A 26,008-nucleotide genomic window follows, 5' to 3' on the forward strand; every position below is an offset into this window, starting at 1 on the left:
CGATCTGTCGCGACTTCTCACCCTCGTCTTGGATCTGCTGGACGCCGGCGCCCCTATAGAAGATGCCATCAATGAATGGGTGCTGGAGGCTCGGCCCACTGGAAAGGACAACAGCGCCAGTGGTGGGCGCTGGAGCGACCGTCGTCGTGGCCGCCGCACATAACAATCTGGTAGATTGATAGGACTTGATGCCCTACCGGTGTTGTTGCGCAGGTTATAGGGGTGGAAGAGGGGAGGACATGGTCTGTACTCTCGACGACGGCGAGGGGCCGTGGCGGCGAGAGCGGCGGCTGCTGCTGCAACCCTAGAGTTCACGTCGCGCTACAGTAACGCGGGTGCTGTTCACGCGAGGGAGAGAGGGCAGAGACGGCTGGCTCCCAAGGGAAGCCAGCAACTTAATTGTTGCTTTCTGCTTAATTCCAATCATCCCTGATTATAAGTATTTATCCTTCCCTATAGATACTATAATTAAGGAACTATATTTATCTCTAATAAAATACCAAATAAGCGATAAATTGGGCCTCTAAGCCCCTTAACAGACCGGCCCCTAGCCACTATTGGGCCTGCGCCTGGCATAGGGGATGCCGGTCATAACATCTCTCCCCGCCTACGCAAACAACTCATCCTTGAGTTGGAAGTCAGGGAAGTGCTCGCGGAACTCGTCAAGAGTCCTCTGGTGGTATGGCCACGTCCCCGTATTCGATGGGCGCGGCGTCCTCCTCAATGTAGTCCCCGGACTCCATGTAGAAGAGCCACTGACACACATGTCTAGGGATGTAGGGCTCATCGCAGTTGTAGCATAGTCCTTGGCGATGACGTTCCAGCTGCTTCGTCGGTGTAAGGCGGCGAAACGGGGGAGCCGCGGGGCCTGCCCCGCCTGGGCCACCCTGGGTGCGCGCGCTAGAGGAGGCTGACCCTGACGCGGAGCCGGCGCCGGCTGCATGGTAGCCGCACGACGCTCAAATGCCCGGGCATAGTACATGGCCGTCTGGAGGTCTCGGGGGTCGCGTATCTCCACGTCCACCCAGATATGATCTAGAAGGCCACCAACGAAGAGCTCGGCCCGCTGATGCGTGGAGACGTCCCGGGCGTGACATGCCATCGCCTGGAAGTGATCGGCAAACTCATGCATAGTGGAAACAAACGGCAGCCGGCCTAGCTCAGCCAGCCGACTCCCATGGATCGAAGGGTCGAAGCGCAGACGACACAGCTCCTTGAAGCGTTCCCACGGTGGCATGCCCTCGTCCTGCTTGAGGGCGTAGTCTAGGCCACCCCCCGGAGATGATAGGAGGTGAGTCAGGTACGGTCGGAGGCGAGCATGCGCTGACCCCGAAAGAATTGCTCACACTGGTTGAGCCAATTCAGGGGATCAACGGAGCCGTTGTATGTGGCGAACTCCAACTTATAAAACTTGGGCGGCGGCGGGTCCTATGTGGCGGCCAAGGGTGCCACGCCCATCATGTCCAGCGAGGGCGACGCGGCGGAGAGCGTCGGCATCAGGCTGCCGCCGTGGAACAGGGGGCCATCCACCCTGCCGTAGAGGACGCCCGGAGCCGGGGCGCCGCCAGGCGCCATGACAGCCCCGGTGGTCGGGAGTGGCGGTAGGTGCGGCTGGGTACTAGGCGCCGTGTAGATGGGTTTTGACGAACCGGTGATCCAAGCCGGAAGCGGTGACGACGACGGCGGGAACTTGATCTGCTGGATGGGAACGCCCTAGGACGACGGCGGCGCGGCTGGGAACGAGGTCATCGCAGTCCTGTCGTAGGGCATCCCATACTGGTACGAGATGACCAACGTCGTGGTCGCGGCCGAGGGCGACGGCGGCGGGGGTAGCTGGTGGTGGTGTGGCGGTGGAGGAGGTGGTAGCTGGGGCTAGGGCTGGGGCGCATAGGGCCCGACAAGGAAGGCCCTGATGCCCGCCACGGCCGTCATCTGCTCCGGGGTGAGGACGAGGGCGGACGACGCCGGGGTAGAGGGCGCAATCGCCCCTGAGGACGCCAGTGCGCCCAATGTCGGCGCGCCTGCTGTGTGGGGCATCAGCGCCGACGAAGACGCTGGCGGCGGCGGGTGGGAAGAACTCGGTAGCGGGCTGGACATGATCGAACTAGAGATCTCTGATACCAGATTGTTATGTGCTACTAGGATTGAGAGGAGAGAGTCGATGGGAGCGACGGCGGCTGTCGCGCTATAGTACCCGTGGCGCTACAGTACCGTGGGTACTGTTCATGGCTAGGGCTGCGAGGGTGAGAGAGAGCCGGTCGCGGGGCGTTCACCCATGGCCGGGCAAGAGGGAAGGGTTTTCCTTCTTAATTCTTGCCTGATTAGATTGATACATCTTCTCTCCTTATATAGAGAGGTTTACTTGACTCCTAAGCAAGCGACCCTTATTTCTAATTAACCCTAACACTAATGGGCTATACATCCAGCCTAGGCCCAATAGGCCCCTGCCATACTCTAACACCTATGGTGGCCTGTAGCTGCATATATATGACCATTTTTTTCTCTCTAGCGCTCTCTTTTGCTTTTGGTTTATTTACCCGAAGTAACCTGAAGAAAAAACCATAGCACGAGGACCTGAATTTTGGATTCATTTGTAACTTCCCTCGAGGGGAACTAATACCTTGCCTACGTATATTTGCCAAACATGATAATGCAGGCTTACAACATTAGTCGGGTTAACACAAGACCTGAAGTCAACATGTTTGCTCTTGTCTCTCTGATGCAGAAGGTGTCATCCTAATTAAGGTTTGTTTCAAAGCAACGTTTTGTGACTTTAAACTAATATATAATAGGGAAAATGGTGTTCTTACCCCTGTCCAGTAAGTTAATTGTGATTTTGCCCTTTCTTTTTCAACTTTGTGTTTTTACCCCTGTTATTTTGAACTGAATGGTCCGTTTGCCCCTGCTTCTGACGTCCATCAGATGGACATGGATGAAACGAATTAAAAAAATTCTCAATATGAAAAACAAAGGTCAAATGACCATAGTGCCCCTTATCCTTATCTCCTCATCCCAAACAAAGGCCACGACTCTAGGTTCGGGCACAGGGAGGGGCTGCTTCCAGGGCGCGGGCCTGCCTCCCGATCGCGGCTCCAAGGTGCGGGTGCGGCCTTCCTCTAGGTGCGGGGAGGCCGCGGCGCCCGCTCGTAGGTCGGCGTGCGCGCGCCGGGCAGCGGCGACGGCGGCGCCCTACCGCGGCTCACCGGCGGCGTTCGCTTGTAGGTCCCTGTCGTCCGCCCGCAGGTCCTGGCGGCGCCCGGCCACGGGTCGTCTTCTTCCTCTGGGCGCCCGGCTTCGTGGCTGCAGGGGCGGGAGGAGCAGCATCAGGGGCGAGCGGGAGAGTGCTCGGCTTCATGGCTGCAGGGGCGGGCGAGCGCCTCCAGTGCCTGGCCGCGGCTCCCGGTGGTGCTTGGCAGCGTGTCTCCACGCCGCCTCCTCCCCTCCTTCCTCCGCTCCTCCTCCCCACGCAGGCTCCCGTGCCCGCCTCCTGCTGCCCCGCTGACGGCGCCGCACCCGGCCACCACCACCGCTACCGCCACGCCGCCTAGACCGCAGAAGCAGAGGAAAGTGGAGGCGTCGTGTTCAGACGGCGCCACCAACTCGGCAGTCGTGCTGGTGCTGCCTACGACCCAGAGCCGTCACCCTCCCGCACCCGCGCACACGCCGACGGCAAGGAGCCACCACGGGGCCGACCTGTCGGCTCGTGCACGCGGGCGTGGCCAAGCTGCTAGACCCGGGCGCACGCACAGGTGCCAGACTGGCACTCGCGTATGCTTGCTCTTCCGTGCAGCACCGCAAGGATGGCCACACCAACGTCGCGCCACCAACGCCGCCTCCGGAGGTATTAGCCCCCGAGGAGCATCTCGCCGCTGTCGAATCTGTCGTCACCGTGCAGGAGGAGGAGGCCGTGACGGCCGAAGTTTATAACAAGCGGAAGCTGGAGGAGGTCAGCGCCGACGCGGAGGCGAACGACACCGGCGAGGACGCTAAGCGCCCGCGCGTGGACGGCGAGCCCGACGCCGCCACAGGACGCGCGTAGGGTGTTTGATGGAATGCCTGCTCGTGATGTTGTTAGCTGGAACGCCATGATGTCTGGGTACGTGTTGGCTGATATGTGGGGCGAGGCGTTTGACCTGCTGCAGTGGGTTCCTAAGGTGAACATTGTCACCTAGAATGCGGTTGAGGCAGGAAATTTGAAGGCAGGGAACGACGGCGAGGTGATGAGGTTGGTGTCGCAGATGAGGAGTTGCCATGGTCTAGGGCTGGATTCTGTGACTGTAGTGATTGGCCTCAGGGCATGTGCTAGGAGTGGGTATCTGAGGATTGGCAAGGAGTTGCATGCTGTGTCTATTCGTTTATGCTTTGATAGGCTTGAGCGCATGGAGAGTTCATTGATCACAATGTACTCCAGATGCCAGATGATGAGCTCTGCATAAATAATTTTAAATATTTATCAATATTAAATCTGAGTTTAAATAATTGCAAGTTGGGCCAAATATGTTTGACCAAATTTAATCAATTGTCAGCATATAATAAAAAGTCTAACTCCAAATCAGGATAAAATCATAATTAGGCATAACAAACGGGCAAAATCGCATGGGCATTCATGTCCTTTTGTACAAATTTAACACCATTAGGGGTGGATGATGGAGCAAGGGCAAACTGGTGCTTCGTTTTAAAATTATAGGGGTAAATTCACAAAGTCAAAAAAAAATAGGGGCAAAATCATAATTTCGATACAAAACAAGAGTACAACGCAAGAGCCCCTATATAATACATTCCCCTAGGCAACATGAAGTTGCTACAAAAATACCGTAAGGAATAATATTTTGAGGCTTTTTAGTGCGAAAGCACAATAATTCTCTTCCCGATGAAGAGCAGTGTATGTCCTTTCTTGGACTGAAGCCTCGAAGTGCATATTAAGATATTGAATTAAAGGTATCCACAGTCGCTGAAATTATGACAGTGGGCATGGTAGAGGGGAACCACTGTATTGTTTATAAGAAAAGTGAGCCAAATTATATGGGTTCACCCATAAAGGACAAAACAATGAAAGTGTCGACTATATGGCATGACTACTCTATGCGACAATATATCGGCTAGTACCTATGTATATGTCACATCCCACCTACTTATTAAGAACTACCTGCCAACTACCAAAAGATGGAAAGTAGGTAAACAAGTTTAAATCCCTATGAGCCAACTTGGTTTAACCAATTAATGATTATAATAATTATCCTAGGCCCTGAAAGGTCACATGGATCTTGGCAACTACGTTGCTAGCGATGATATTTCTTACATGTATTTTTTATCTACGAAAGTTGCGCTATCACTTATGAGTCTATCCTAAAAGGATATTGGTCATTGTTGCACTTGCCAAGAAGCCATTTTTTGTGCTTAAGTAAATGACTTTGCATTAAAAATAACATTTCCCACATAAATGAAAATTCTTGTCTTATGTGTTCTATTTAACAGCTTCACTTCATGCTGAACAATGAGTTAATCCTAGCCATGTTTTATATAGAACATGAAATATGTTGCAATATATGACTCAATTTTTCTATATCGTATGAGTAATTGGGTCAAATTTGGGCAATTAAAAAAAAGAAAGAGCTGGACTATGGTATTACTCTACAGCCAAAATTTCTGCTTTGCAGCCATGACTATATGCCATATTTTTGCTATCATACTTATGCACACCAAGCTCTACGTGCCTAAAAGCGCAATGCGACCATTATTGTCTTTTCTCATGCATATGACCTAGAAGGTTGATATCTGCAATGGACAGGTTAATTATCAATTATACAACAGTTGGTGAGCATTAGTCCCAGAAGGATTGTTATGGCTAAATTATGAGTTACATCCGTAACTATAGGTGTTAAGCCTAGAAGGCTGCATATACATTTGTTGAACCAAAAACATGCAGATGAATAGTTATAATCCATCATAAGTTATTGACTCAATAAGAAGTAGAGGATACTCCTCCTTAGTAGGAAAAACATGCAGTATTCATGCAACTACATTATTAAAGTTCGAGCTCACTGCATACAAAAAAATAGTTATAGACCCACTAATAAAGTGTGTAATATTTCCCAAATGAATCACCACCGAAGCATACATATACACCACTAGAAGTTGGTGAATGGGGAATTTAGTATGCTATTAAATATCTCAGCATTAGGGGGAGATAAATGCCCATTTTATGAAATGCCTTGATATTTATAAATCAAAACGCACAAATCTAAACTAAACTAGTTGTTTAGTTACACTCCTATATTATATAGCATGGAGTTATGCCAGATAACTGTTTGTATTGATGAGGAGCAACCAAATTGGTTAAAATCTAAACGAATGCTTCTACCCGAAGTAGATGTGGATATACCCGGGATTAATTTCATATCCACTTGACCTCGGCATTTTGATCAAATTATGCGGGGACGCCTGCAAATAAGATCTAGTGACCTAAGTCAAAAGCATATGCTCATGAAGCAAATTCACGTTAGTGTGACAAAACTCCTCTCATACTCTTGAGAAATCACCCTGCTGGTGAGTCACCTCATGATGGGGTTCATCCTGAAGATGAAATTCCTAGCAATGCACGTACTATAAAGCTAGAAATATGGAACAATAATGGATCCATCGTTTTTAGAAATAATGAAGATGTTTAAAGTCGAAAAATATATGCCGATGCTTGTTTGCCTCTATAATTGCTAAATGTGTCTCTTTGTGAGAACCCGGATTCGGGAACAAAGTCCATGGCAAGAGTGCTTGAAGCTATCATATATCGAGTTAAATGAAACATGCAATTGAGGCTGAACCAAAAATCGCTAAGTGAATATCTTGAACCTGATGTTCAGATACTTATGGGACATCATTGAATAATGGGTGGTGAAAACCGATGGTTCAAAAGGTCGTGGAACCACCGGCTGCAGCCTGTAACTGAAGCAAGGTGGTCAATGATTTCTGAAGAAAAAAATTCAATCCAATTGCAGTGCCTTACCTATATCTTTGTATTTATTTGTTGTTGCATATAGATATTACAGCAATCGCTCATGTAGCTTGCACTCAGTCGGCCTCTTTTAGTAGCAGTGTTGTAGATAATTGCTCCAGAGTTAAGGATTTACAGGTTTCTACAACATAACAAAAAACAATATGATTTATTAGGGTTCAGATTTCTGGTTGCCTTGCACCTTCTTTTGCCAAAACAAAAAAAGTTAGAAACAGTCGATTATGGTTCAGATTTGCATCACTTTTGTTTTCGCCAAAACAAAATGGTGGAACAGTCCCTACCCTCGTCAACGAAGTGGCAGCCTCTCTCCCTCGTCGTGGAACCACCGGCTGCAGCCTGTAACTGAAGCAAGGCGAAGCAAGGAACTTCTGTAGCCTGTAACTGAAGCGGTTGGAAGCAATGGCTTTTCAACCCTGTTCGTTTGTCTTATAATCCATACTTTTCAGCTTATTTTTTTAGCTAGAACAGTGATTTCTCTCACAACAAATTAGTCATGGTTTTTCAGCGAAGCGAAAGGGCTCTTACTCAGGGTACGAAGGATGTAAACTCGTGTAAGCATTTTTTTTTGTCCCGTTCAACTGATTGCCTGGGCGTTACATAAATGCAGTACACATTACACGTAAACACCAAACTGGTATCCTGATGTACTAGAAACAAGCAACTTCATTGGGCGCCCTAGCACACAGTAAATTCTGTCGTGATATTTTCTGTGGCGTAATAATTGGAATAATCTCGTAGACATATATGTCTGTTTTAATAAGTAAAAGGCCCTGAGAAGAGAAAAAAAAAACAGAGTTTCTAAATATCTTTCAGCAGTTTTCTGTCTCTGTTTTCTTCTACTTTTGTACGGTGGAGATGTTTCTTAAGATTCATGCTCAGTTTTAGTACAGTAATGTGTGTTGTGTGCCGTTGTCTTTGTTTTCAATTATCCCGCTGCGTTTTGTGTCTAAAAATATTAGGAAAAAGTCTAGATCACCCCCTCACCTATAACAAGAAGTCTAGTTATCACCCTCTCACCTATAACAAGAAGTCTAGTTACCACCCTCAACTATAAAACCGGATTTTCTACCCCTGAACTTTCCAAAACCGGTCAAATAACCCCCTAAAGTGGTTTTGTACGGTGGTTTGCTACAGTGACTGTGGTTTTGTCTTTTTCTTTTTTATTTATTTCTGCTGAATCTTTGAAAAATCATAGTAAATCACAGAAAAATTATAAAATGGAAAATCCAATTTTGTTGGACTCCACATGAGTAGATCTACACAGTGAATATATAATATGGTATGCTTTGGTATAAAGTTTTTGCTGTAGCTTTAGATCTATGCTTTTCTATAATTAATTTAAATAATTCATAGATGCAGCTTCTATGGTCCAATTGTGGTGAAATTTTTATGGTGGCTAATTATTGTATGATTGAACTGTAGTAAAAATTTCATACTCATTGAATCATGTATAACTTAGTTATAGATTTATAGTTGAGGTGGTAACTGGACTGAGGTGAAGGAGTGATCTAGACTTTTTCCAAAAATATTGTGCCGCTGCCTTATTTTAATTTGGGACTCGGTGTTCTGGTTTCGACGGTGGGCGTGGCCTTTGCCGGCGGCGGCGGCGGCTTTGTCCGAGGTGGGTGGCGGCCGCGTCCTCCCTGCTCCGCGCGCCTCAACGTACTCTCGAGCTCTTCCTCCTGCGCTGCAGTGGTTCGTACTCCGCCCTCGTCTGTCGCTGTCGTTTGTGTTATTTTTCAGCGGTCAGCCTCGTCGCCGCCTCTCGTCTTCTTCTGTCCCTCCCTCCTCCTCTATCGCATCTGTCTTCCCCAAAACGGCGGTGGGCGTGGTGGGCGTCGATTGCGCGGCGAGTAGGCGGCGATGCGAGCGCGGCGAGCTTGTCGTGGAGCAGCGGCGCGGCGTTGGGCGGGAGCAGCGAGGCGACGAGGTGGAGCGAGGTGGTCTGCGCATGCGCTCGGCGGCTTGCTGAGGCGACGGCGGCGGCGAGGGCCGTGACGGCGGCCGAGGGTGAGGCACTGCCGCGCAGCGTGCATCGGCGTTGGCATGGCGGGGATCCGATTTGGGATTAGATTTGTCTGGGCATGGGCGGCAAGTGTAAAAATGAGGGGAGTAGTTTATTGTTCCAGTTTCAGTGCGTGATTTAGTACAATATCTTGAAGATGATTTCCCCAGTCTTCCCAAGTGGGAGTTTCAGAATTTGATTAGATGCATTCAACTGGAAGGCATACCTGAAACTGTCTGAGTTATGTTATGTTTTCGTGGAGATGATTTTCTGAGGTGCTGCATAAACTGAATAACTAGTTAGCATCGAGTTGAAATCTTGGACTGCCAACTTTGGATAAAAGATGGGAAAGCAAACAGTGAAGTGATCTTAGAGATTTCCCTGATCATTCTTTTGTAGGCAATCCGAAGCACATGTTTCAAAGACAGCCTTGCAGCCATAAAGATTGTATGTCTCAGATATATGTTTGTGTGAGTGTTTGAGCTATATATAGTATCTTCATAAGTTTTCTGCACTCCATCTTTTAAGATCATGTAGTGCCGAACTGCAAGTGCCAGTGGGCATGAATCCATCCATCCATTGACTTGAGCAGTTGAGCTTGCTCCTCCAGCATCATGCTGAGCTGATGCTTGAACTGTTTTGTTTCAATAATGTGATTGTTCTCAGTTGGGTGCTATATTATGAAAGAGTTCACTGTCCTGGATATCTACTATATGTTTCTTCTAAAAAATTTGCCAAAAATTCATGTTAATCACCAACATTCAATTATTCAGGTTCGCACTTACGCTTGTATATATGAGACCTTGAGTCTTGGATACTCAATTCTTACCTCATTTGTGTGCGAGTTTCAGTCCAGTGCTACTTGTACCTATGTGACCATGTGACAGAATTTATATTTTGATTTAGTATCTAGTTCCAAGTTATCTTCCAGGCTCCCAACAGCTTATTGTAGATGTGTAAGTATGCTCAATCGTTTATTATATACAATATGGAAACTAAGAGTGTTCCATGCATGAGACTGAGAGTCTAGTCCATGGAGTTCCCCGTCTAGATGGCCCAGGAGCTGTCAGCACCCAAAAAGTCTGAATTCTTTTACTTAGTGGGTTTCAGATATTTTTGTCACATGGTTAGTTGGTTACAAAGAAAAAACAGAGAAGAAAACTCCCTTGTTTATTATAGAATGGTGAAGTAAGTCATATGTGGTTGGCTTGTACATAATTCAGACAGTTTTTGGACATTCTCATATTTTTCGAGCTAGCAACATGTTATATGATTTTTATCTCAAAGAAAAGATTCCAATAATCCATGGTGGCACTTGCGGAGCTATAGTCCATGCAACCTGGGCAGTAGCATTGGCCCAGAAAATATATAGAGATTACATCGACAGTCCATGTCAACTGCCGGCTCAACAAACATTCCATGCCGTTGGCTTGCCGGCAGCAGCGCTTGTCTCTGGGGTCTTGCGGGTCTTTGATTTTGTTTTTTCCTGATGTTGATGATTGCTATCAAACCTAGGAGGCATCTCCTTTCTGAGTGGTTGGTGTGTTTTGTTGAAGTTCAGGTTAAGTTTAGTGTTTCCTATTTTTCAGTTTAAGTTCAGTTTTAGTGTTGTAGGATTTGTGTGTGTTTGCAGTCGATCCTGCTATTGTGTCTGTCTGTGTGTATTTGCTTGCTGCTTATTGAATTGGGATTGGTCGACCAGGTGAATCAAGTAAGTCGTCACCAGTTCCAGTTCGTCGCTGTAATGAAACGAATGGTGGTTAACTTGACTGAATAATACAGTACGGGAGAGTATGAGCCTCTCTTCCTACAGTATATATATCTGCACCTGTTCTGACGAGCCTGTTTCTGATGCTCATCAGTTTGTTGTTTTTCAGCTTGCATCTTTTTATTCGACTGTGCACCAGTTCTGCTTAGACAACCTAGATGGCATGGGCCTGCAGTCAGCAAAATTGCCGCAGCGAATCAGTTTTGTTTGATTGACAACTGCAGATTAAAGTATATGCTGAGCCTGACAGGACACTTAATAGGAATACATCTGTATCATCCCAGCAAGGTATTATATTCATATGTTCTTTTTCATATGAAAATGAGACTACCAATATTAGTTTTTAGTACTTTGTTGATTGTATATTTTCAGCCCCTGTGATGCCTATGAATCCCAAATCAAAGCCTAACCATTTCATTGGCAAACTTCGTCTACCATCAGAGCCGTCAATACATGCTCCAATTGTAAATTCTATTGAAGAGGTAAGGTGTTTTTAGTCAGGTTGTCATGCAAGCATCTGGAAGAATTTCCATGAAAGAACTATGATTTTGCCTTTTCCCTTCCAAAAAACTTCCATTTGTGCTGCATTGTTGTGTGCAATTTGGTTTGACTGGAAACTAAAGTTCAGACCTGCTGTTTTTGTAGGAACCTGCAAATGAGTTGTACAAGTCTGCAAATGAGTTGTACAAGTCTGTAGACCTGTCAAACTTTTCTATTCTGCAGTATTTTCCATGTGCTTTGATTTCATGATGTTAAACTATGTAGCATCCATGCTATAGAGGCTAAATTAAGCTTATTTTGTTATTAATACTGGTTTTGAGATTCAAATAATTAGGAGTGTTGTTTCAACTTATTACTATTAGTTTTAATATTTTTGTCACAACTTGCAATGCTAAAAATAGATTTGGACACCTTCAGCCATCAATATTTTTTTACAGTATGTTCAATCGTGTTGTTATAAGTGTTTTAGCAATAATGCATGTGTATATCATTCTTAGTGACATTTGCTTCCAGTTATCTCCTGTTTTTGCATTTTGAGATCTAGAGACAAATGGTTTCTTAAGCGGCCACTAATATTAAATGTCACTAAATTATCGTTAGATCAACAATTTCGAGATCCACTAATAGTAAAATGCCACTAATAGTATGTCATTGCTCATGGTCAAAATTTGTTTTTCTGGCGGGAGACTTTGGAGTCCAAATGTTTTACTCAGTAGAACTAAAACTGAGTATATGAGATGTGACTTCGGCACTACTACTCGGGAGGAGGAAGATATTAGTTTGGAAGGTCAAGTAGTGCCTAGGAAGGATACCTTTCGATATTTAGGATCAATGCTACAGAAAGACGGTGATATTGATGAAGATGTTAGCCATAGAATCAAAGCAGGGTGGATGAAGTGGCGACAAACATCTGGTGTCCTATGTGACAAAAGGGCACCACAGAAGCTAAAAGGCAAGTTTTATAGGACGGCGATTAGACCTGCTATGTTGTATGGTGCAGAATGTTGGCCGACGAAAAGACGACATGTTCAACAGATAAGTGTCGCGGAAATGCGTATGTTGCGTTGAATTTGCGGTCATACAAGAAGGGATCGAGTTCAGAACGATGATATACGTGATAGATTAGGGGTAGCACCAATTGAAGAAAAGTTTGTCCAACACCGGTTGAGATGGTTTGTACATATCCAACGGAGACCTCCAGAGGCACCAGTGCGTAGTGGAATCCTAAGCCAGGATAGTAACGTGAAGAGAGGCAGAGAAAGACCGAAGTTGACTTGGGTAGAGGCAATAAAAGGAGACTTGAAAGGATGGAATATACCCAAAGACTTAGCCTTAGATATGAGTGCTTCGAAAATAGCTATTCACGTGCCTGAACCTTGATTGCTTTTGCTGTGTTTTAACTCTAGCCTACCCTAACTTGTTTGGGACTTAAAGGCTTTGTTGTTGTTGTTGTTGTTGTTGTGAGATTTCTCTATGGTTTTTGCGACAGGTTTCACCTGAGGTCTATATTTTGAAACTAAACCAAAAGCTAGTTCCTTGGATTTGGGAAAAATAGCTGACCAACTTTATAACCAAAAGAATGTGAACAACCTGGTGACAAAAAACATCACTTATGCAATTAAAGGTGAATTGTTCCTTGGTCATCTGTATTGTTTTCATTTTCCAGAAATATTTCTATATCTTCAGTCTCCTATTTTCAGTTTTTGTTCAGGTTCATTTTTGGTATATCTTGTCTAGCTGATTTTGTTTTTTATATCTGTGTTTGTTTGTAGAATCTAGGTTTATGATTTTCGGTTCAGTTCAAGTCCATTATGTCGCAGAACCGACCAATTTATACGGGCTTAAGTAAGGAAATCACCTGTCGAAGTAGATAAATTAACGTACTTGAGTCCATACAAACCCGGTAGTCCGTGAAATCACGAAGGATTTCAAACCAACCAACATACAAGCCAAGATCGCACAAGTTTAGCAGCACAGTCACATGTTACATAAAGTCCGCAACATCATTTCGAATACATCGGAGTTTAGAACATAAAGTTACTACAAACCAGGTTCATAATAAGTAGCGGAAGCTAATAGTTTTGAAACCACACACGCACACTTAGTTCAGATACAGTGCCATGAATGATCAAGTCCCACAAAAGCAGTAGATGAGATGTAAGGAATGACCACGCCCTTGGTCCTAGTTGTCGCCCATCGCTGGGTAGAGACAGTTGATGCAGTAACCATAGTACATCTGACCATCTGCAACAACAATGGGAACAAAGCCCTGAGTACGAGAATGTACTCGCCAGATTTACCCGCATTAAACGGAAATAAAGTGACACCAATGAGTATGCAAAGCTTTCTTTTAATGGGTTAGCTTGACTCATTTGCGAAAGGCATAAGTTATCATGAATAAACCATTTTAAGTACTTTTGCATCATCTTTGTTATAACCTGTTAATCTAGGTAAGCACCGATGCTAAGCAATAACTTGATTAACCATTACTATCAAAGTTACCATCTCAGGTTTAGCATTTCCAGCATAATCCACAGAACCATCCGTGTTCCATCATCATTACTATGATGCCGTAGCTCGAGTCAAGTGCTCACTATCCAGGAGCGATGGCGATTCCAATCGATTCCTAACCAGCTGATGATTTATTCCTCACACAAACCACACTCACCGATCAAGTGAGCTACAGGTCACCGATGATACTATTCTGGTAAACGTCGCGGGACAAACTGGAGCCGCAATACCTTGGGACTGCCCGACTGCCAGGAATCAGGCCTCGTCTGCCCTTGGGCTCACTCTTCGCGCCCTTGTCATACCCCCATCAGCACCAATATGCGCACCCGTGTAGATCCCGGCCGAATAGTGCCACTGGCTTCGCGGTCGAAACGATTTATTCGGCCAGCTAAATGTGAGGCATGCGTTCAACATGACAAGAGGGACGAGCAACGATCGGTCCTTAACCGACACAGGCGAAAACTATAAGCACCCCAGAACCCTGTCTGGTTGCCCATTACTTATTCCGTCCAGTCTCCATTTATCCCTCAACACTGGGTTATTTCCATGATAACATCCATAGCTAAGTATCCAGGTGACCTATAATTGCCGGTGATAGGAAATCACCGACTGCTACCGGTCTAAGCAGGGCTAAGCATTTAACTCGGTCCTAGGCCTAGCAGGGTAAGATATATTTAGGTAGACAAGGATATAATATATGCATCAACGGTTTTACTTAACTCCTATAACGTAATGCAACAATATACATATAACTTATATATAGTTAATTGCTTTATAAAGTAGGAGACTTAGAATGCTCCGGGGCTTACCTCTTTTGAATGAGCTAGGCTGGTGGTCCACGCACTCCGGGAGTTCCTCTCCTAGCTCCTCGGCCTTGGAGGCTGGTGGTCCACTACAGTGCCGCTGCCGATTGTTGCTATGGTTCAATGTAAATTGTTGTCCACAACGTAAGTCAAGGGATAGTGACGCCTGAGAGGGGGTGAATTATGCTTTCTAAAAACAACTTGGCCTATGTGTCTACTTATCAAAACATATGCAAGATTTCTATCTAAATGTGCACTACAGTTTTGCTAAGAACACCTCTAGCAAATACCCTCAAATTAAGGCCCCTACTTTAGATTTAAGGGCTTCCCTCACTTTTGAGAGTCCTTTTTCTGGGCTCAACTCCAACAATAGCCCTTAAATTAGAGCCCCTACTCCTCTAGAATTCACCTATCAGTCACATTGAAGTCATTTTCCGTGATCGCGAGGCTAGCAAAATGGTTGTCTAATAGGATCCGCCACAACGGGAATTAAGTTGCCAGCAAGCAACCAAACATTGGAATAAATTGTTGTGTCGCTTGGCCTTGTTGTTTGCCTTCTATTGCACTCGCACTTACATTCATTACTCTGTTTGTGCAGTAGCTTGTGTAGTTGTAGCTCTCTAGTGAGTAGTTTAGCTTAGTTGCTAGTTTTAGTGTAGCTCACTAGTTATAGTTGCTAGCCTTTAGTAGCTTGTGTGGTTTAGTTGTAGTGATTAAATTTGCTACTAGAATTATGTAGAAGGGCTTGCATGGTGGCGCTTAGTGTCAGCCGTTGCGAGGACTTCACCCCGGCCCCACCAAGCTAGTACCACATATCGTCCTCTCGACTGGCGTAGCACTAACTCCAGGGTTGTAGGGAGGTCCGTGGAGTCGCCATCCACGGCCTCCACTCGCGGTTGCGGGGGTTGTACCTCAAAACCAAGTTGTTTGGTTACACGGTACGGACCAACCATCAAGAATCACATAGCTTGGAAATCATACATCATATTTGCACACAAAAGCTTTACCGTAATGATTATTATGATTCTAAAGTACAAGTAAAGTACATGTTACATCATGAAACCAACTACATCTAACCATCATGTAGTTCTAGTTTCACTCTTACGTATAGTCTCTGCAATGTTAGAGTAAATGCGCTTTCTGGGAAACGACTATCCCATCTTCTGCCAAAACCTTCGATTTCACCTAAGCTTGGCTTCGGTGATCACCACCCTCTAACAACATAGGCCGATGAGAATCCTAGATCACCCATAGAGGTAGAAATGGATCAACTGCGATTATAAAGGCATACAAAACTATCTAGATTGCACTATTTCTATATTCTAGTCTGAATACAGATGTTTCTTAAACACGAGCATACATAACAGAGTTAGAATTTGAATACACGTTCATAAATCTGATCGATTTGAGAGACAGCAAGAATTTGTTCGATGGTCCCCTCAAAAAAAAAGAGAAAAGAAATGCCATACAACATACAAGAAAAATAACTTATTTTCAAATAGAAAAAATATACAAAATACATAAATAAAAATTCAAATCTCAGCGTTTTGCCGTGCTTGATGATGCGCCAAATGGCAAGAGTGCGACCTCAACGGAGGCGCACCGCATCGACCATTCCCACGGGCCTCACGCCACCCACCGGCCCAACGAACCACTCAAACACACATGTGAATCTCTCGCTCCTGATTGGCCCGCCGCCCCCTCCCACGGATCGCGTCCTCCAAAACAAATCGCAGCGGTCCGCTTCCCCGCAAATCCAACGGCGCTCAGCCCACGTCACGCGGATCGGCTCCCCATCCCATCACCGCTGCTATAAAAGCCGCGCCGAAACCGCTCCAAAATCCAGAAATAAATCCCCCGCTTCCTCCAAACCCAAATCATCCCTTCCCTCCAAATCCCATTTCCCTCTCAACACCCGCGACTCGCGAGATGGACGGCGGCGGCACGAAGGTGAAGAAGGCGGCGGCGGGGCGGAAGCTGGGCGGCGGCGGGCCGAAGAAGAAGCCAGTGTCGCGGTCCGTCAAGGCCGGGCTGCAGTTCCCCGTGAGCCGCATCGGGCGGTACCTGAAGAAAGGGCGGTACGCGCAGCGCGTGGGCACGGGCGCGCCCGTCTACCTCGCCGCCGTCCTCGAGTACCTCGCCGCCGAGGTCCTGGAGCTGGCGGGCAACGCGGCGCGGGACAACAAGAAGAACCGCATCACCCCGCGCCACGTCCTCCTCGCCATCCGCAACGACGAGGAGCTCGGCAAGCTGCTGGCGGGCGTCACCATCGCGCACGGCGGCGTGCTGCCCAACATCCACTCCGTCCTCCTCCCCAAGAAGGCCGCCGAGAGGGCCGAGAAGGCCGCCTCCGCTACCAAGTCGCCCAAGAAGGCCGCCGCCGCCAAGTCGCCCAAGAAGTAGTAGTGCCCCGTCTCGTCTCATCTGATCTTGATCTCAGCTTGACTGAGTAGTTGTGGATGCCTTTTGCTGTTCTTGTGTCTCTGTGTGTATGTAGTGATGTGTCGCCTCATGTGTCGTGCCTCGATCGATCTAAGTCTAGTTCTAGTGGTGGTTGGTGATGGGATCTCCATGTTTCCTAAGATTTAATGAGAACAAGAGGAAGTGCCTTGCTTTCTTTGATGGTTTGCGTGCTTCCGTCTTTGGTTTGCATCGATCAACTTGTGAATCTATTTTCCCCCCAATTTTGTCTCTGATTCCAAATTGGCTCCATCCTATCATGGTAGGGTATGCGTTCATCTGTGATGGTTAGTAGCATGACAAACGAAGTGTCGATGGATGGTTTTCAGAAGAGTGGTTAAGTACATTCCTGACGAGAATGGTAGGTCGACAGGTACATTCAGACCGGGGTTCTATTGCTTCAAATGAAATTCATGCTGTTTTTATTTTAAAACTTGATGTTTGCCGTGATCGCGTATTGGTGTGGCTGAAATGGGAAGCGGGACATTGAAACCGAGTTTGGAATGGATGTCCATTCCTGACAATTTTTCGTAGTTTTCAACAAGTGGATTTGTAGCGGAGTTGAATTATTCCACTTATATACAATTAAATTCAGATTGGTGCTCCTGTGTCTAGTTGATTGAGTTGAAGGAATGCAACCAATTTGCTGTTTCTGGAACTGTGAACAAAATTCGACCAAAGGTTCCAAGACAGACTGTAGAAAGACTAGTTCTGTGTAATCTGCTCGATTTCATCACTTTCAGGCCCTGTTTGTTTTCCAAAATAACAGAGTAATAAACAAAAACGTTCACGCCTTTGCAACTTTGTACAGAGGCACATTGCCACCGTATTTCAAATGCTACAAGAGAACAAATTCAATTACCAATGATGAATTATATATCACAAAAAGCGAATGAATATTACGATACCAGTGAAGTACAACATGTCAAACATATATTGGCACTCAGGCCAGAAAAGAATATTTAGCCAACTTTGTGTTACTAGCTTCAGCTACAACCGACTCCCCAGGGGGATTTCGGTTTTTGATTGAGGGTTTACTACTAGCAGTATACACGACACATACAAAATAACAATACTCGTTCATGTGGTAAACGGTCTCCCAGTTTTTCGTCAATATCCTTCACCTTCCCGGCCAGCAGCAGCCTACCTCCTCAGGCCCTCAACGATGTAGGTAGCATACAGATCCCTGTGTAAGAAGATTACAATGTTGGGTGGTTAGCTTGAAGGTCGAAAGGAGGACATGTCTTAAAACAAATGACTGCTACGTTGATGATCAGGACTGAAGAGTTGCAATCAGTCAACTTACATAGAGTGCTGTATGACTTCATAAGCTTCAGTTGCAGGCAGAAAGTCGTTCACAGCAACCTCCTTGTTCTCATTCTTCTTGTCTGATGAATGTCCGGGTTAAAGAAACCATTCAATCTAACAGGAGGCAAACATTGTAACATTTTGCATCGTCTTAAGATAGTTAGTTAACACATGACCAGTATTTTTTTCTTCTAAAATTGGCAGAGGCTGTAATGATCAGGTCAAGTTTAGGGAACTTTGCAAAGTAGTATCTTGTAGACAAGTTAGAAGAATTTATTAAGCATGAGGAAAACATTAATCACTTTATGTAGTACTAGACTCTAGGCTAGCAGGACTAAATACTGATGAATTATAAAAGGATACAGTCCTCAAAGAAGCGCCTGATTTCAGCCAAGCGGTGAGGTGGGAGGTCCTTGATATCGTTGTAATGCTTGTACTCAGGATCATCAGCGCACACTGCAATGATCTTGTCGTCTGCCTCTCCTTGATCAATCATGGGCATAACGCCGATGGCCTTTGCACGTAGAAAACAGCCTGGGATAACTGGCTCCTGCTTGCACAGAGGTAACAGTTTATGGACATGTTCTCAACTATAGGCAGAAATGGAAAATGACTGGCTCCTGCATGCATGGAAGTAACAGTTTATAGACATGTTCTCAACCATATGCAGAAATGGAAAATGTCGAGAGTTGAAAATTAGCTCAACTTATACCTAAGACTGCTCAGACCATAACCCATATACCATTTTGTGATTCAATGATATAAAAAAGAAGCAGCATACCTGCATTATAACCAGTACATCCAAAGGATCACTGTCTTCACAAAGTGTGCGAGGAATGAATCCATAGTTGTGAGGGTAAACAACTGATGAATACAGGACACGGTCCACCTGCACGTTGAAATGGAAAACAGGAAATATTAGAACTGGCAAGAAATATAGCTTTGCAATAAGACTCTTGGATAATCAGCATTGCTTTACCTTGATCAGTCCAGTTTTCTTGTCAAGTTCATACTTAACCTTGCTGCCCCTGGGTATCTCAATGACCTGACATAGGAGTAGGAGTCACTTCTATGAGTCTTTCTTAAACATTTGAGCATGCATCAGAAAGTGCCAGGTGGCACAGGAATATGGATGACGCAAACAGTTCATAGGCATTTGTTTGAGAGTCCAGGGAGAGTTTCTTTTTATCCGAGAAAAGAAAATGCACTATGCAATTAACATGAACATATCGCAAGAATTATATAATGATCTCAAGTAACAAGGCAGGTCAATCAGTTGAAGCATGATAAGGTGGCCTTACGCAGTTGAATATGGTTGGAGCACCAGGACCTGCATGAATTCAAGATGAAGAACTTAAGTTCTGATTGCAAATAGCAGAAATCGATGGCTGGCCATTTGTCAAGACAGGTGTGTACAATACCTATCTCCAGATCATGCCAAGGGTGTGCAGCAACAGATCTCCTGGACATGGATGACAGTATCCTTTCGTTCAAGGCAGGAACCTTTTGGAACGAGCCTGTCTCCTTCACGGCTTCCACACCGGGCGCCATCAAGACAACCTGCCAAGGATTACAATACAAGGCCTCCCGTTAAGTTGATTTGATTTGGTCTTCCAGGAGAAGGAAGAGCAAAACATTGTACACTCATGACAGAGTCCAACATTGACCGTGCGTGGTAACATGGTCCATACTGAAGACATGGTCCAACACTGACTACACTCGGAAGCTTTGATCTGTGTTCCTTTGTTATAAATATCCCAAACGAAAACGACATTGTTAGGCTACCTAATAGGGGGGGGGGGGGGGTCACAGCCTTCAAGGATCAGGAGCAATCATGAAACTAAATGGAAGGTAAAAGTTTTGAGAAAGAAGGCAGGGGAAAATGAAGATTACTGGGTTACCAGGTTACTTTCGTCAGCATAGATGCCACTTCCTATCTTGTCTGGTTTAATTAATAACTACGATAAAGGCGCATAGACAGACAACTCATCATGCTCAACACTTCTGTGACGCCTTAGATATTATATGCAATATACACCAAGTTTTTTCTTTCTTTTGCATATTAAGTATCGCAGGAGCACGCGTAAAGCATGATCAACATTGATCATGCACAAACGATCTGGTAGTAAACTGAAAAACATGATGATAGCTAACAAGGGAGCCTGTAATACATGCAGCACCAGAAACGTTATATATGCCACGGCAGCACTGAGAAACAGAGCCATTATTATACATGATGCGATATCTGGACTAGCGATAGAACGAATGAGCTGTGACGTAGCGCCAGGGTAAAGTGCCTGGCGTGTACACCGCAGTCTATTAATACATGCAGGTGCAGGTGCAGCTGCAGAGAGATGGCGCGCGGAGGCGATTTGCCTATTGCAGAGGACTAATGGTTTTTATTGCAGAGGACTAATGGCGCCTATTGCAGAGGAGTAGCCGTGTAACGAACAAGTCGCCTGGTTGAGCGTGGTCAAGTCGAGATACGGAGCTGCAAAGTTCCGTACATGGCGTGGAAAATTGCGGAAACTAAAACTAAATTAAATCAAGGGTCGGAGTAGTACGCTTATGGTATGAATGAATGGAGGAAATCGGTGGCAGGGCAGGCTGGCAGGCGTTAAACAGGGCTTGAATCGCATACGCGTATTGTTGACATGGCTTCAGGACACGGCAAGTAATCAGAGCGTAGAGCTCGATTGTCTAGCTTAGGAAGAGATGAAGGAGATGAACGAATCCAAATGAAAAACAGGCCGTTCTGAACCCGAAACAACGGCGTGCGCGGGCAGAGCATCCCATCGCATCCCCAGTTCCCCACACCCACCAAGCGGGAGCGGGAGCGGGAGCGGAGAGGCGAAGCGGAATGACGCGGGGGATCGATCTACGACGCGGCAGCAGCAGGGAGGAGGGAAGACGTGGTACATACACACCTGGGTCGGCGGCGGCGGCTTAGATCCAAATCTGGGGTGGGGGAGGAGGCGCCGACGGGGAAGGAAACCCTAGAAGTGCAAGGCAGACGAGGCGACGGAGTCGGGTTGGAGTGGGCGGAGAGCCGCGCGGTCTTGGTTTTAAAGCGGCGGAGGACGGGGGAGGAGGCGGACGAGGACCGACAGAGAGAGAGGGGGGTGACCAGAGAGACGGGAATGGAAGCAGGAGTACTTCCCGTTTCCTGGGTGGGTTCGGTGGGCCCTCCCTCGCTTTTCCGCGTTTGAAGCCACGCGCCCCCAACACCCCCGGTTTTTTCCCGTAATTGCATGCGTGCCCCTGTCCCTGGCCGGCGGAGCGGAGACGCGCGCCTTCTCCACGTGGCGGTGGCGCACTCTACCGAGCGGCTGGTGTCGGTGGTGCAGGGCAATGCAACGCAGCCGTCGGTGAGCCGCACGGTACAGGAGGCGGTCGTAGCCGGTGGAGGCGCGACCAGGACCAGCAGCTGCGTGCTGTGCGGTGCCTCACCCTGCTGACAAGGGCAGCGCCAACGACGACCGCCTCCCGTCGTCTCGTTTGCTTTGCTCTTCGTCCTACCACTACTACTAGTAGTAGTGGCTAGCTGCGTAGCTTGCTTCCACAGCGAGTCACCGTGCGTAAAAGTGTAAACGAACAAGGATGACGGATCCATGGACAAACGCAGCCCAACAAAAGCTGCGACTGCGACGACCAATAGAAGCAGGAGCTGAGAGGGTGGAATGAGTACACGGCTGCGCCTCGAGATGGATAGATGCTCCGTACTCGTACTCGTCAAGTCGTCATAGCTTACCCGACCAGCTAGGCCATTCTCAACGAGGAGTTTCGTTACATTGTTTCTGGCACTGTCATGTCACGTGAAATAAAATAAAGCTCAGATGAAACACTTGCTTTCAATGAAGAGTTCCATTCTATCGTTTCATAGGCATTTAATTTCAAGACTCGTAGAGAGTTATTAATTGTGCCAAGAGAGTTCTATCTAGATAAAACTCATTTGTTCTCTCTTCTTAAATGTATTGTCATGTCATCCAAAATACTTATGTGACAACTTAATTAATGTAAATGAAACTCGCGTGAAACTTCTACGGAGACTAACCTTATACTACTCCTTATATTGTAGTTGCAATTTTCAATTTTTGCAGTTACTCTTTTTTTTTGCAGTCACTACTGCGGCAAAAAAAGAGAATGGATCCCTTCCCTGCTGCGTGACTGTGTGGTTGGCACGCGTTTCAATCTCCATTGTCCATTCCCCAGCCTCTCGGACGTTGACCTCGGATATACGCAGCTGGCTGTACTACGATTCGTTTAAAAAAAAACATATGGCATGTTTGTTTGAATTTATCAGTTGACTTATTAGCTAGTATAATATTTTTCTCTTACAATAAATCAATTCCAGTCGGTTTATCTACCAGCCGAACAGGCCCTAATATTCGAGTCGAATTTTAGTCGACACTCCAACTAACACTAGTTTACTAGTTGAGCAAAGAGAGGTAAATCAGATTGATATATTAACTAATGGTCTGTGTACCAAATAGTATAGAACTAAACTTTAGTCCTCTGACAATCAGTTTTAATCCCATAAAAAAGACAATCAGTTTTAACAACCTTATGTATCCTTTGTGCTAGCCACGACTTCACATGACATGGGGAGCTGTTGGGGCGGAAAAAAAACACCACATAAATCTAGTAAGACACCCTGCTCTCTTAGAGCAACTCCAGCAGGAGCACCCAAATCAAGGCCCCTATTTCTAATTTGGGTGCTTCCCCTATTTTTGTTGGCCCTCTTTTTTTCATCTACTTCAGCAGAAGTCCCTAAACCAAAGCCCCTCTTAATAGACACTGACAATCAGGACCCACCCTGTCATATTCAATCCCTCACCATCTGAGCTATCGCAACACACAGAGGAGAGAGAGAGAGAGAGAGAGAGAGGAGTCGACGGTGCGGCAGATCGAGGGAGGAGAAGGAGACACATGATAGGGCAGGCCGGTGGCATGTGCCGCTGCGTCCTCTTCCGTCCTCACTGGCGTCCTCCTTGCTCCTCCCTTGTCCCGACGGAGGCGAGAAGGCGAGTGGGGACGGATGGTCACGCTCGTGGCGGAGCAGCGCGCCGCGCTGGAGAAGGGGCCGAGCACCAGCGCGATGGAGGGATGTGCGACCATGGCCATGAGAAACGCGCCGGAAGGAGTGCGCCATGGCCGCCTCCGTCTCCACCTCCGCGAGCAGTGCGCCATGGCTGTCCTGAGCCGCGTTCGTCGAAGGAAGCCGGATCTCGCGACCAGAGGGGAGGCGAGGGCAGGGTCCGCCGGAGGTAGGGGAGGGAACCGCCGAAGGTAGGGGAGGGGCCGCCGAGCCATGTGCGAGCGGGGAGATAAATGACCGCAACAGTGTTTTGGGGGCCGGCACCAGAGCCAATAGGAATCGGGTCTGTGGTGGGAATTTGTGTGCCTAGCCAAATTTGGGGTCCATAGTAGGGACGTTGCTAGAGTTGGATTTTTTGCCTGAGCCCCGTATTTAATTATGGGCTCTCAAGTAGGAGCCTGCTGGAATTGCTCTTATGCAGTTAAATATTTGTGTATAGACTCCCGATGGGTGACGATCCTCACCGATTTCTTCTCTCATAAAATAAAACTACTAGTAGTGTTTTTTTTAATAAAAAAATCCCTTGCTCTTTGCTCCAACTAAGAGAGCGCTCTGCACCTCTCTCAGCGTCCTAAGCGTTATGCTGAAATTTGGATTATGTTGATGCTTATGATCTGGTCTGCTGTAAAGTCTAAACTGAAGTCAATTGTCGTAGTACTAGACGTGTAGAGTATTTAATTTGCTCTGCGCCTAAAGTCTAAACTGAAGTCAATCGTCGTGGTACTAGATGTGTAGAGTATTTAATTTGCTCTGCGCTAGCATATGCCAGCCATATCCCACGGCATCTTCTATTCTTCTTCCGTTGCCTGGTCAGTCGGTTACTGATGATGGCATCAAAACACGGCAAAGATAATTAAGCCGACAAGTAGAGAGAGAAAAAATGTCTTCGTCTCACTTGACATCGTGCACATGCGGCTCGATCTAGCTCCTAGTAGCACTCACGTACGTACAACGACTACACGGCGCTAGTAGTAGGTAGGAGTAATAATAATAAATAATGGATATACACCAATGCACTGCACTTGTGGAGTACGTGCACACCAATACAATCCAAGGTACGTATATATACGTACGTGTACTCTTCTCGATCTTATGTCATTGCAGCTCTCACGTATTTAGTACAATATATAAACAAGCAATGGAGGAAGTATATTCAAATCGCAACCTAAAAAGTCCCAACGCACAAGCAACTATTCCTCTGTCCATGGAACACCATCGAGCAAGGGCTTGTTTGTTTGATACCCTCAACTAAATTTTAGTCATCTAAACTTTAGATCTAGGTATCCAATATGTGAACTAAATTTTAGTTTTCACCCTAACTTGTCATTAGTCCAATAATTGATAAATATGGACCGAAGTGAACTAAAAAGTGGTCATCAAGTTTTACTTTTAGTCCATGTATCAAACATACTTAGGGTCTGTTTGGTAGGGCTCTGGCTTCTCTGAAAATAGCTCCGGCTCTGGCTCCTCTAAAGGAGCAGCTCCTCTAGAGGAGCTGAAGCTATTCTGGAAAACGTTTGGCAAAACGACTCCTTCGCACTAGACGACGTGAACCCACAGCAAAGAGCCGCAAGAAGCTCATTTTTTTAGGCTTCTCCTGCATAGGCAAAAAATGGCTCCGACTCTTAATCGACTCCCCATGCGAAGCCCTTTCCAAAACAGGCGTTTGATATAGCTCCTGCAGAAGCCGGAGCTAAAGCCCCTGCTGAAGCCCTGCCAAAGAGACTCTTAACTAAAAGTGCTCCACTTAAATTTAGTTCATCCAGCGTGGAACTTGTTGGTCCCCTACTGTGGGTGCAGGGGTTAGCTACGGCTGTGCGGCTGTGCTGCGTCCCGGCGACCAAGCACAGGGACGGACTCATAGGGTATACAGGGTGGGTCACCGCATACTCTGGGGTCCACCAGTTATAGAGATAGATAGAAATTTTCAATGTAAAAGAATATAAAAAAGAAAATTTTCGGCGAATTACGTAAGAAAATTTCAGGTCCGTCACTGACCAAGCAAAGGCTGTCGGTCGGCCGTCGGTTGGGGAATCAATGCCACTGCTGCGTGGTGACAAAGGGCTACCTGGGACGGCTGTGCTTGGTTCCACGAGGCCACAATCCACGATGGATCGGAGAACAACAAACGTGTGCGTGTTCATGTTTGTCGACGGCTTCCTGCATCGATCTCAAATAATATCGCACACGAAACCACCTAATCTGAGGGACGGCCCTGTAGTTGACAACCTGACACATTTCCACGGTGGAAACCTGAGGGATCCTAGAGATGGATGATCAATATAACAATGCTTTCCAATTTCTGTTGTGGAAAAAAAAAGATCCTTCCAATTTCCAAGGCCTTCAAAGCTAGTACTACCTCCCGCTAAAGATTACTCGGTTCACACCAGTTTATCAATTATCAGCCTGTGCTTTCACGTGGGTTACAATCTTAAAGGATGTAAACGTTTAGTACCTACGACTAATAAAAATTAGGCCTCATTTTGGGATAGCTTATCTTCACGGTGAAGTCCTTTTTTGAGTTTTAGCTTCATGAGCAACTTTC

At 46.4% G+C, this 26,008-nt stretch overlaps 3 protein-coding genes across 4 annotated transcripts; 2 read left to right on the forward strand and 1 right to left on the reverse strand.

Moving 5' to 3' along the window:
- Positions 1 to 4,052: 4,052 nt before the first annotated feature.
- Positions 4,053 to 11,707, forward strand: LOC136510309 (uncharacterized). The gene is made up of 6 exons (XM_066504807.1): positions 4,053 to 4,154; positions 8,522 to 8,704; positions 9,414 to 9,461; positions 11,007 to 11,070; positions 11,155 to 11,264; positions 11,428 to 11,707. The coding sequence occupies exons 1-6, from the start codon at positions 4,053 to 4,055 to the stop codon at positions 11,530 to 11,532; spliced, it is 612 nt and encodes a 203-aa protein (XP_066360904.1). The 3' UTR covers positions 11,533 to 11,707.
- A 4,727-nt stretch (positions 11,708 to 16,434) lies between these two features.
- LOC136514263 (probable histone H2A.5) lies at positions 16,435 to 17,224 on the forward strand. Its single transcript, XM_066508252.1, has one exon. It carries the CDS (start codon positions 16,527 to 16,529, stop codon positions 16,998 to 17,000), a length of 474 nt encoding a protein of 157 aa, XP_066364349.1. The 5' UTR covers positions 16,435 to 16,526; the 3' UTR covers positions 17,001 to 17,224.
- Positions 17,225 to 17,915: 691 nt separating this feature from the next.
- On the reverse strand, positions 17,916 to 21,633 carry LOC136514262 (soluble inorganic pyrophosphatase 4-like). Of its 2 annotated transcripts, none has more exons than XM_066508250.1 (8): positions 21,289 to 21,633; positions 19,787 to 19,925; positions 19,667 to 19,695; positions 19,345 to 19,410; positions 19,147 to 19,254; positions 18,729 to 18,915; positions 18,364 to 18,445; positions 17,916 to 18,243 (listed from the first exon to the last, which is right to left on the reverse strand). In XM_066508250.1, exons 1-8 carry the CDS (start codon positions 21,616 to 21,618, stop codon positions 18,201 to 18,203), a joined length of 984 nt encoding a protein of 327 aa, XP_066364347.1. In that variant the 5' UTR covers positions 21,619 to 21,633; the 3' UTR covers positions 17,916 to 18,200. The 2 variants fall into 2 exon arrangements, with proteins under 2 accessions (XP_066364347.1, XP_066364348.1); XM_066508251.1 differs by having other exon boundaries at positions 21,293 to 21,430.
- Positions 21,634 to 26,008: the final 4,375 nt, after the last annotated feature.

Source organism: Miscanthus floridulus, chromosome 16 (assembly GCF_019320115.1).
Source record: "Miscanthus floridulus cultivar M001 chromosome 16, ASM1932011v1, whole genome shotgun sequence".
In the NCBI taxonomy this organism is placed as follows: Eukaryota; Viridiplantae; Streptophyta; class Magnoliopsida; order Poales; family Poaceae; genus Miscanthus; species Miscanthus floridulus.

What these genes read in the sequence shown, in the direction of transcription:
- LOC136514262 (XM_066508250.1), bottom strand. Translation starts at nt 21,618, where the DNA reads ATGCAATTACGGGAAAAAACCGGGGGTGTTGGGGGCGCGTGGCTTCAA. An exon ending in GCCGCCGCCGACCCAGGTGT is followed by an intron (nt 19,926 to 21,288) that starts GTATGTACCACG and finishes AATCCTTGGCAG; the next exon opens with GTTGTCTTGATGGCGCCCGG. An exon ending in GAAGTCATACAGCACTCTAT is followed by an intron (nt 18,244 to 18,363) that starts GTAAGTTGACTG and finishes CTTCTTACACAG; the next exon opens with GGATCTGTATGCTACCTACA.
- LOC136510309 (XM_066504807.1), top strand. Translation starts at nt 4,053, where the DNA reads ATGCCTGCTCGTGATGTTGTTAGCTGGAACGCCATGATGTCTGGGTAC. An exon ending in CTTCCTCCTGCGCTGCAGTG is followed by an intron (nt 8,705 to 9,413) that starts GTTCGTACTCCG and finishes ATTCTTTTGTAG; the next exon opens with GCAATCCGAAGCACATGTTT. An exon ending in ATCTGTATCATCCCAGCAAG is followed by an intron (nt 11,071 to 11,154) that starts GTATTATATTCA and finishes GTATATTTTCAG; the next exon opens with CCCCTGTGATGCCTATGAAT.
- LOC136514263 (XM_066508252.1), top strand. Translation starts at nt 16,527, where the DNA reads ATGGACGGCGGCGGCACGAAGGTGAAGAAGGCGGCGGCGGGGCGGAAG.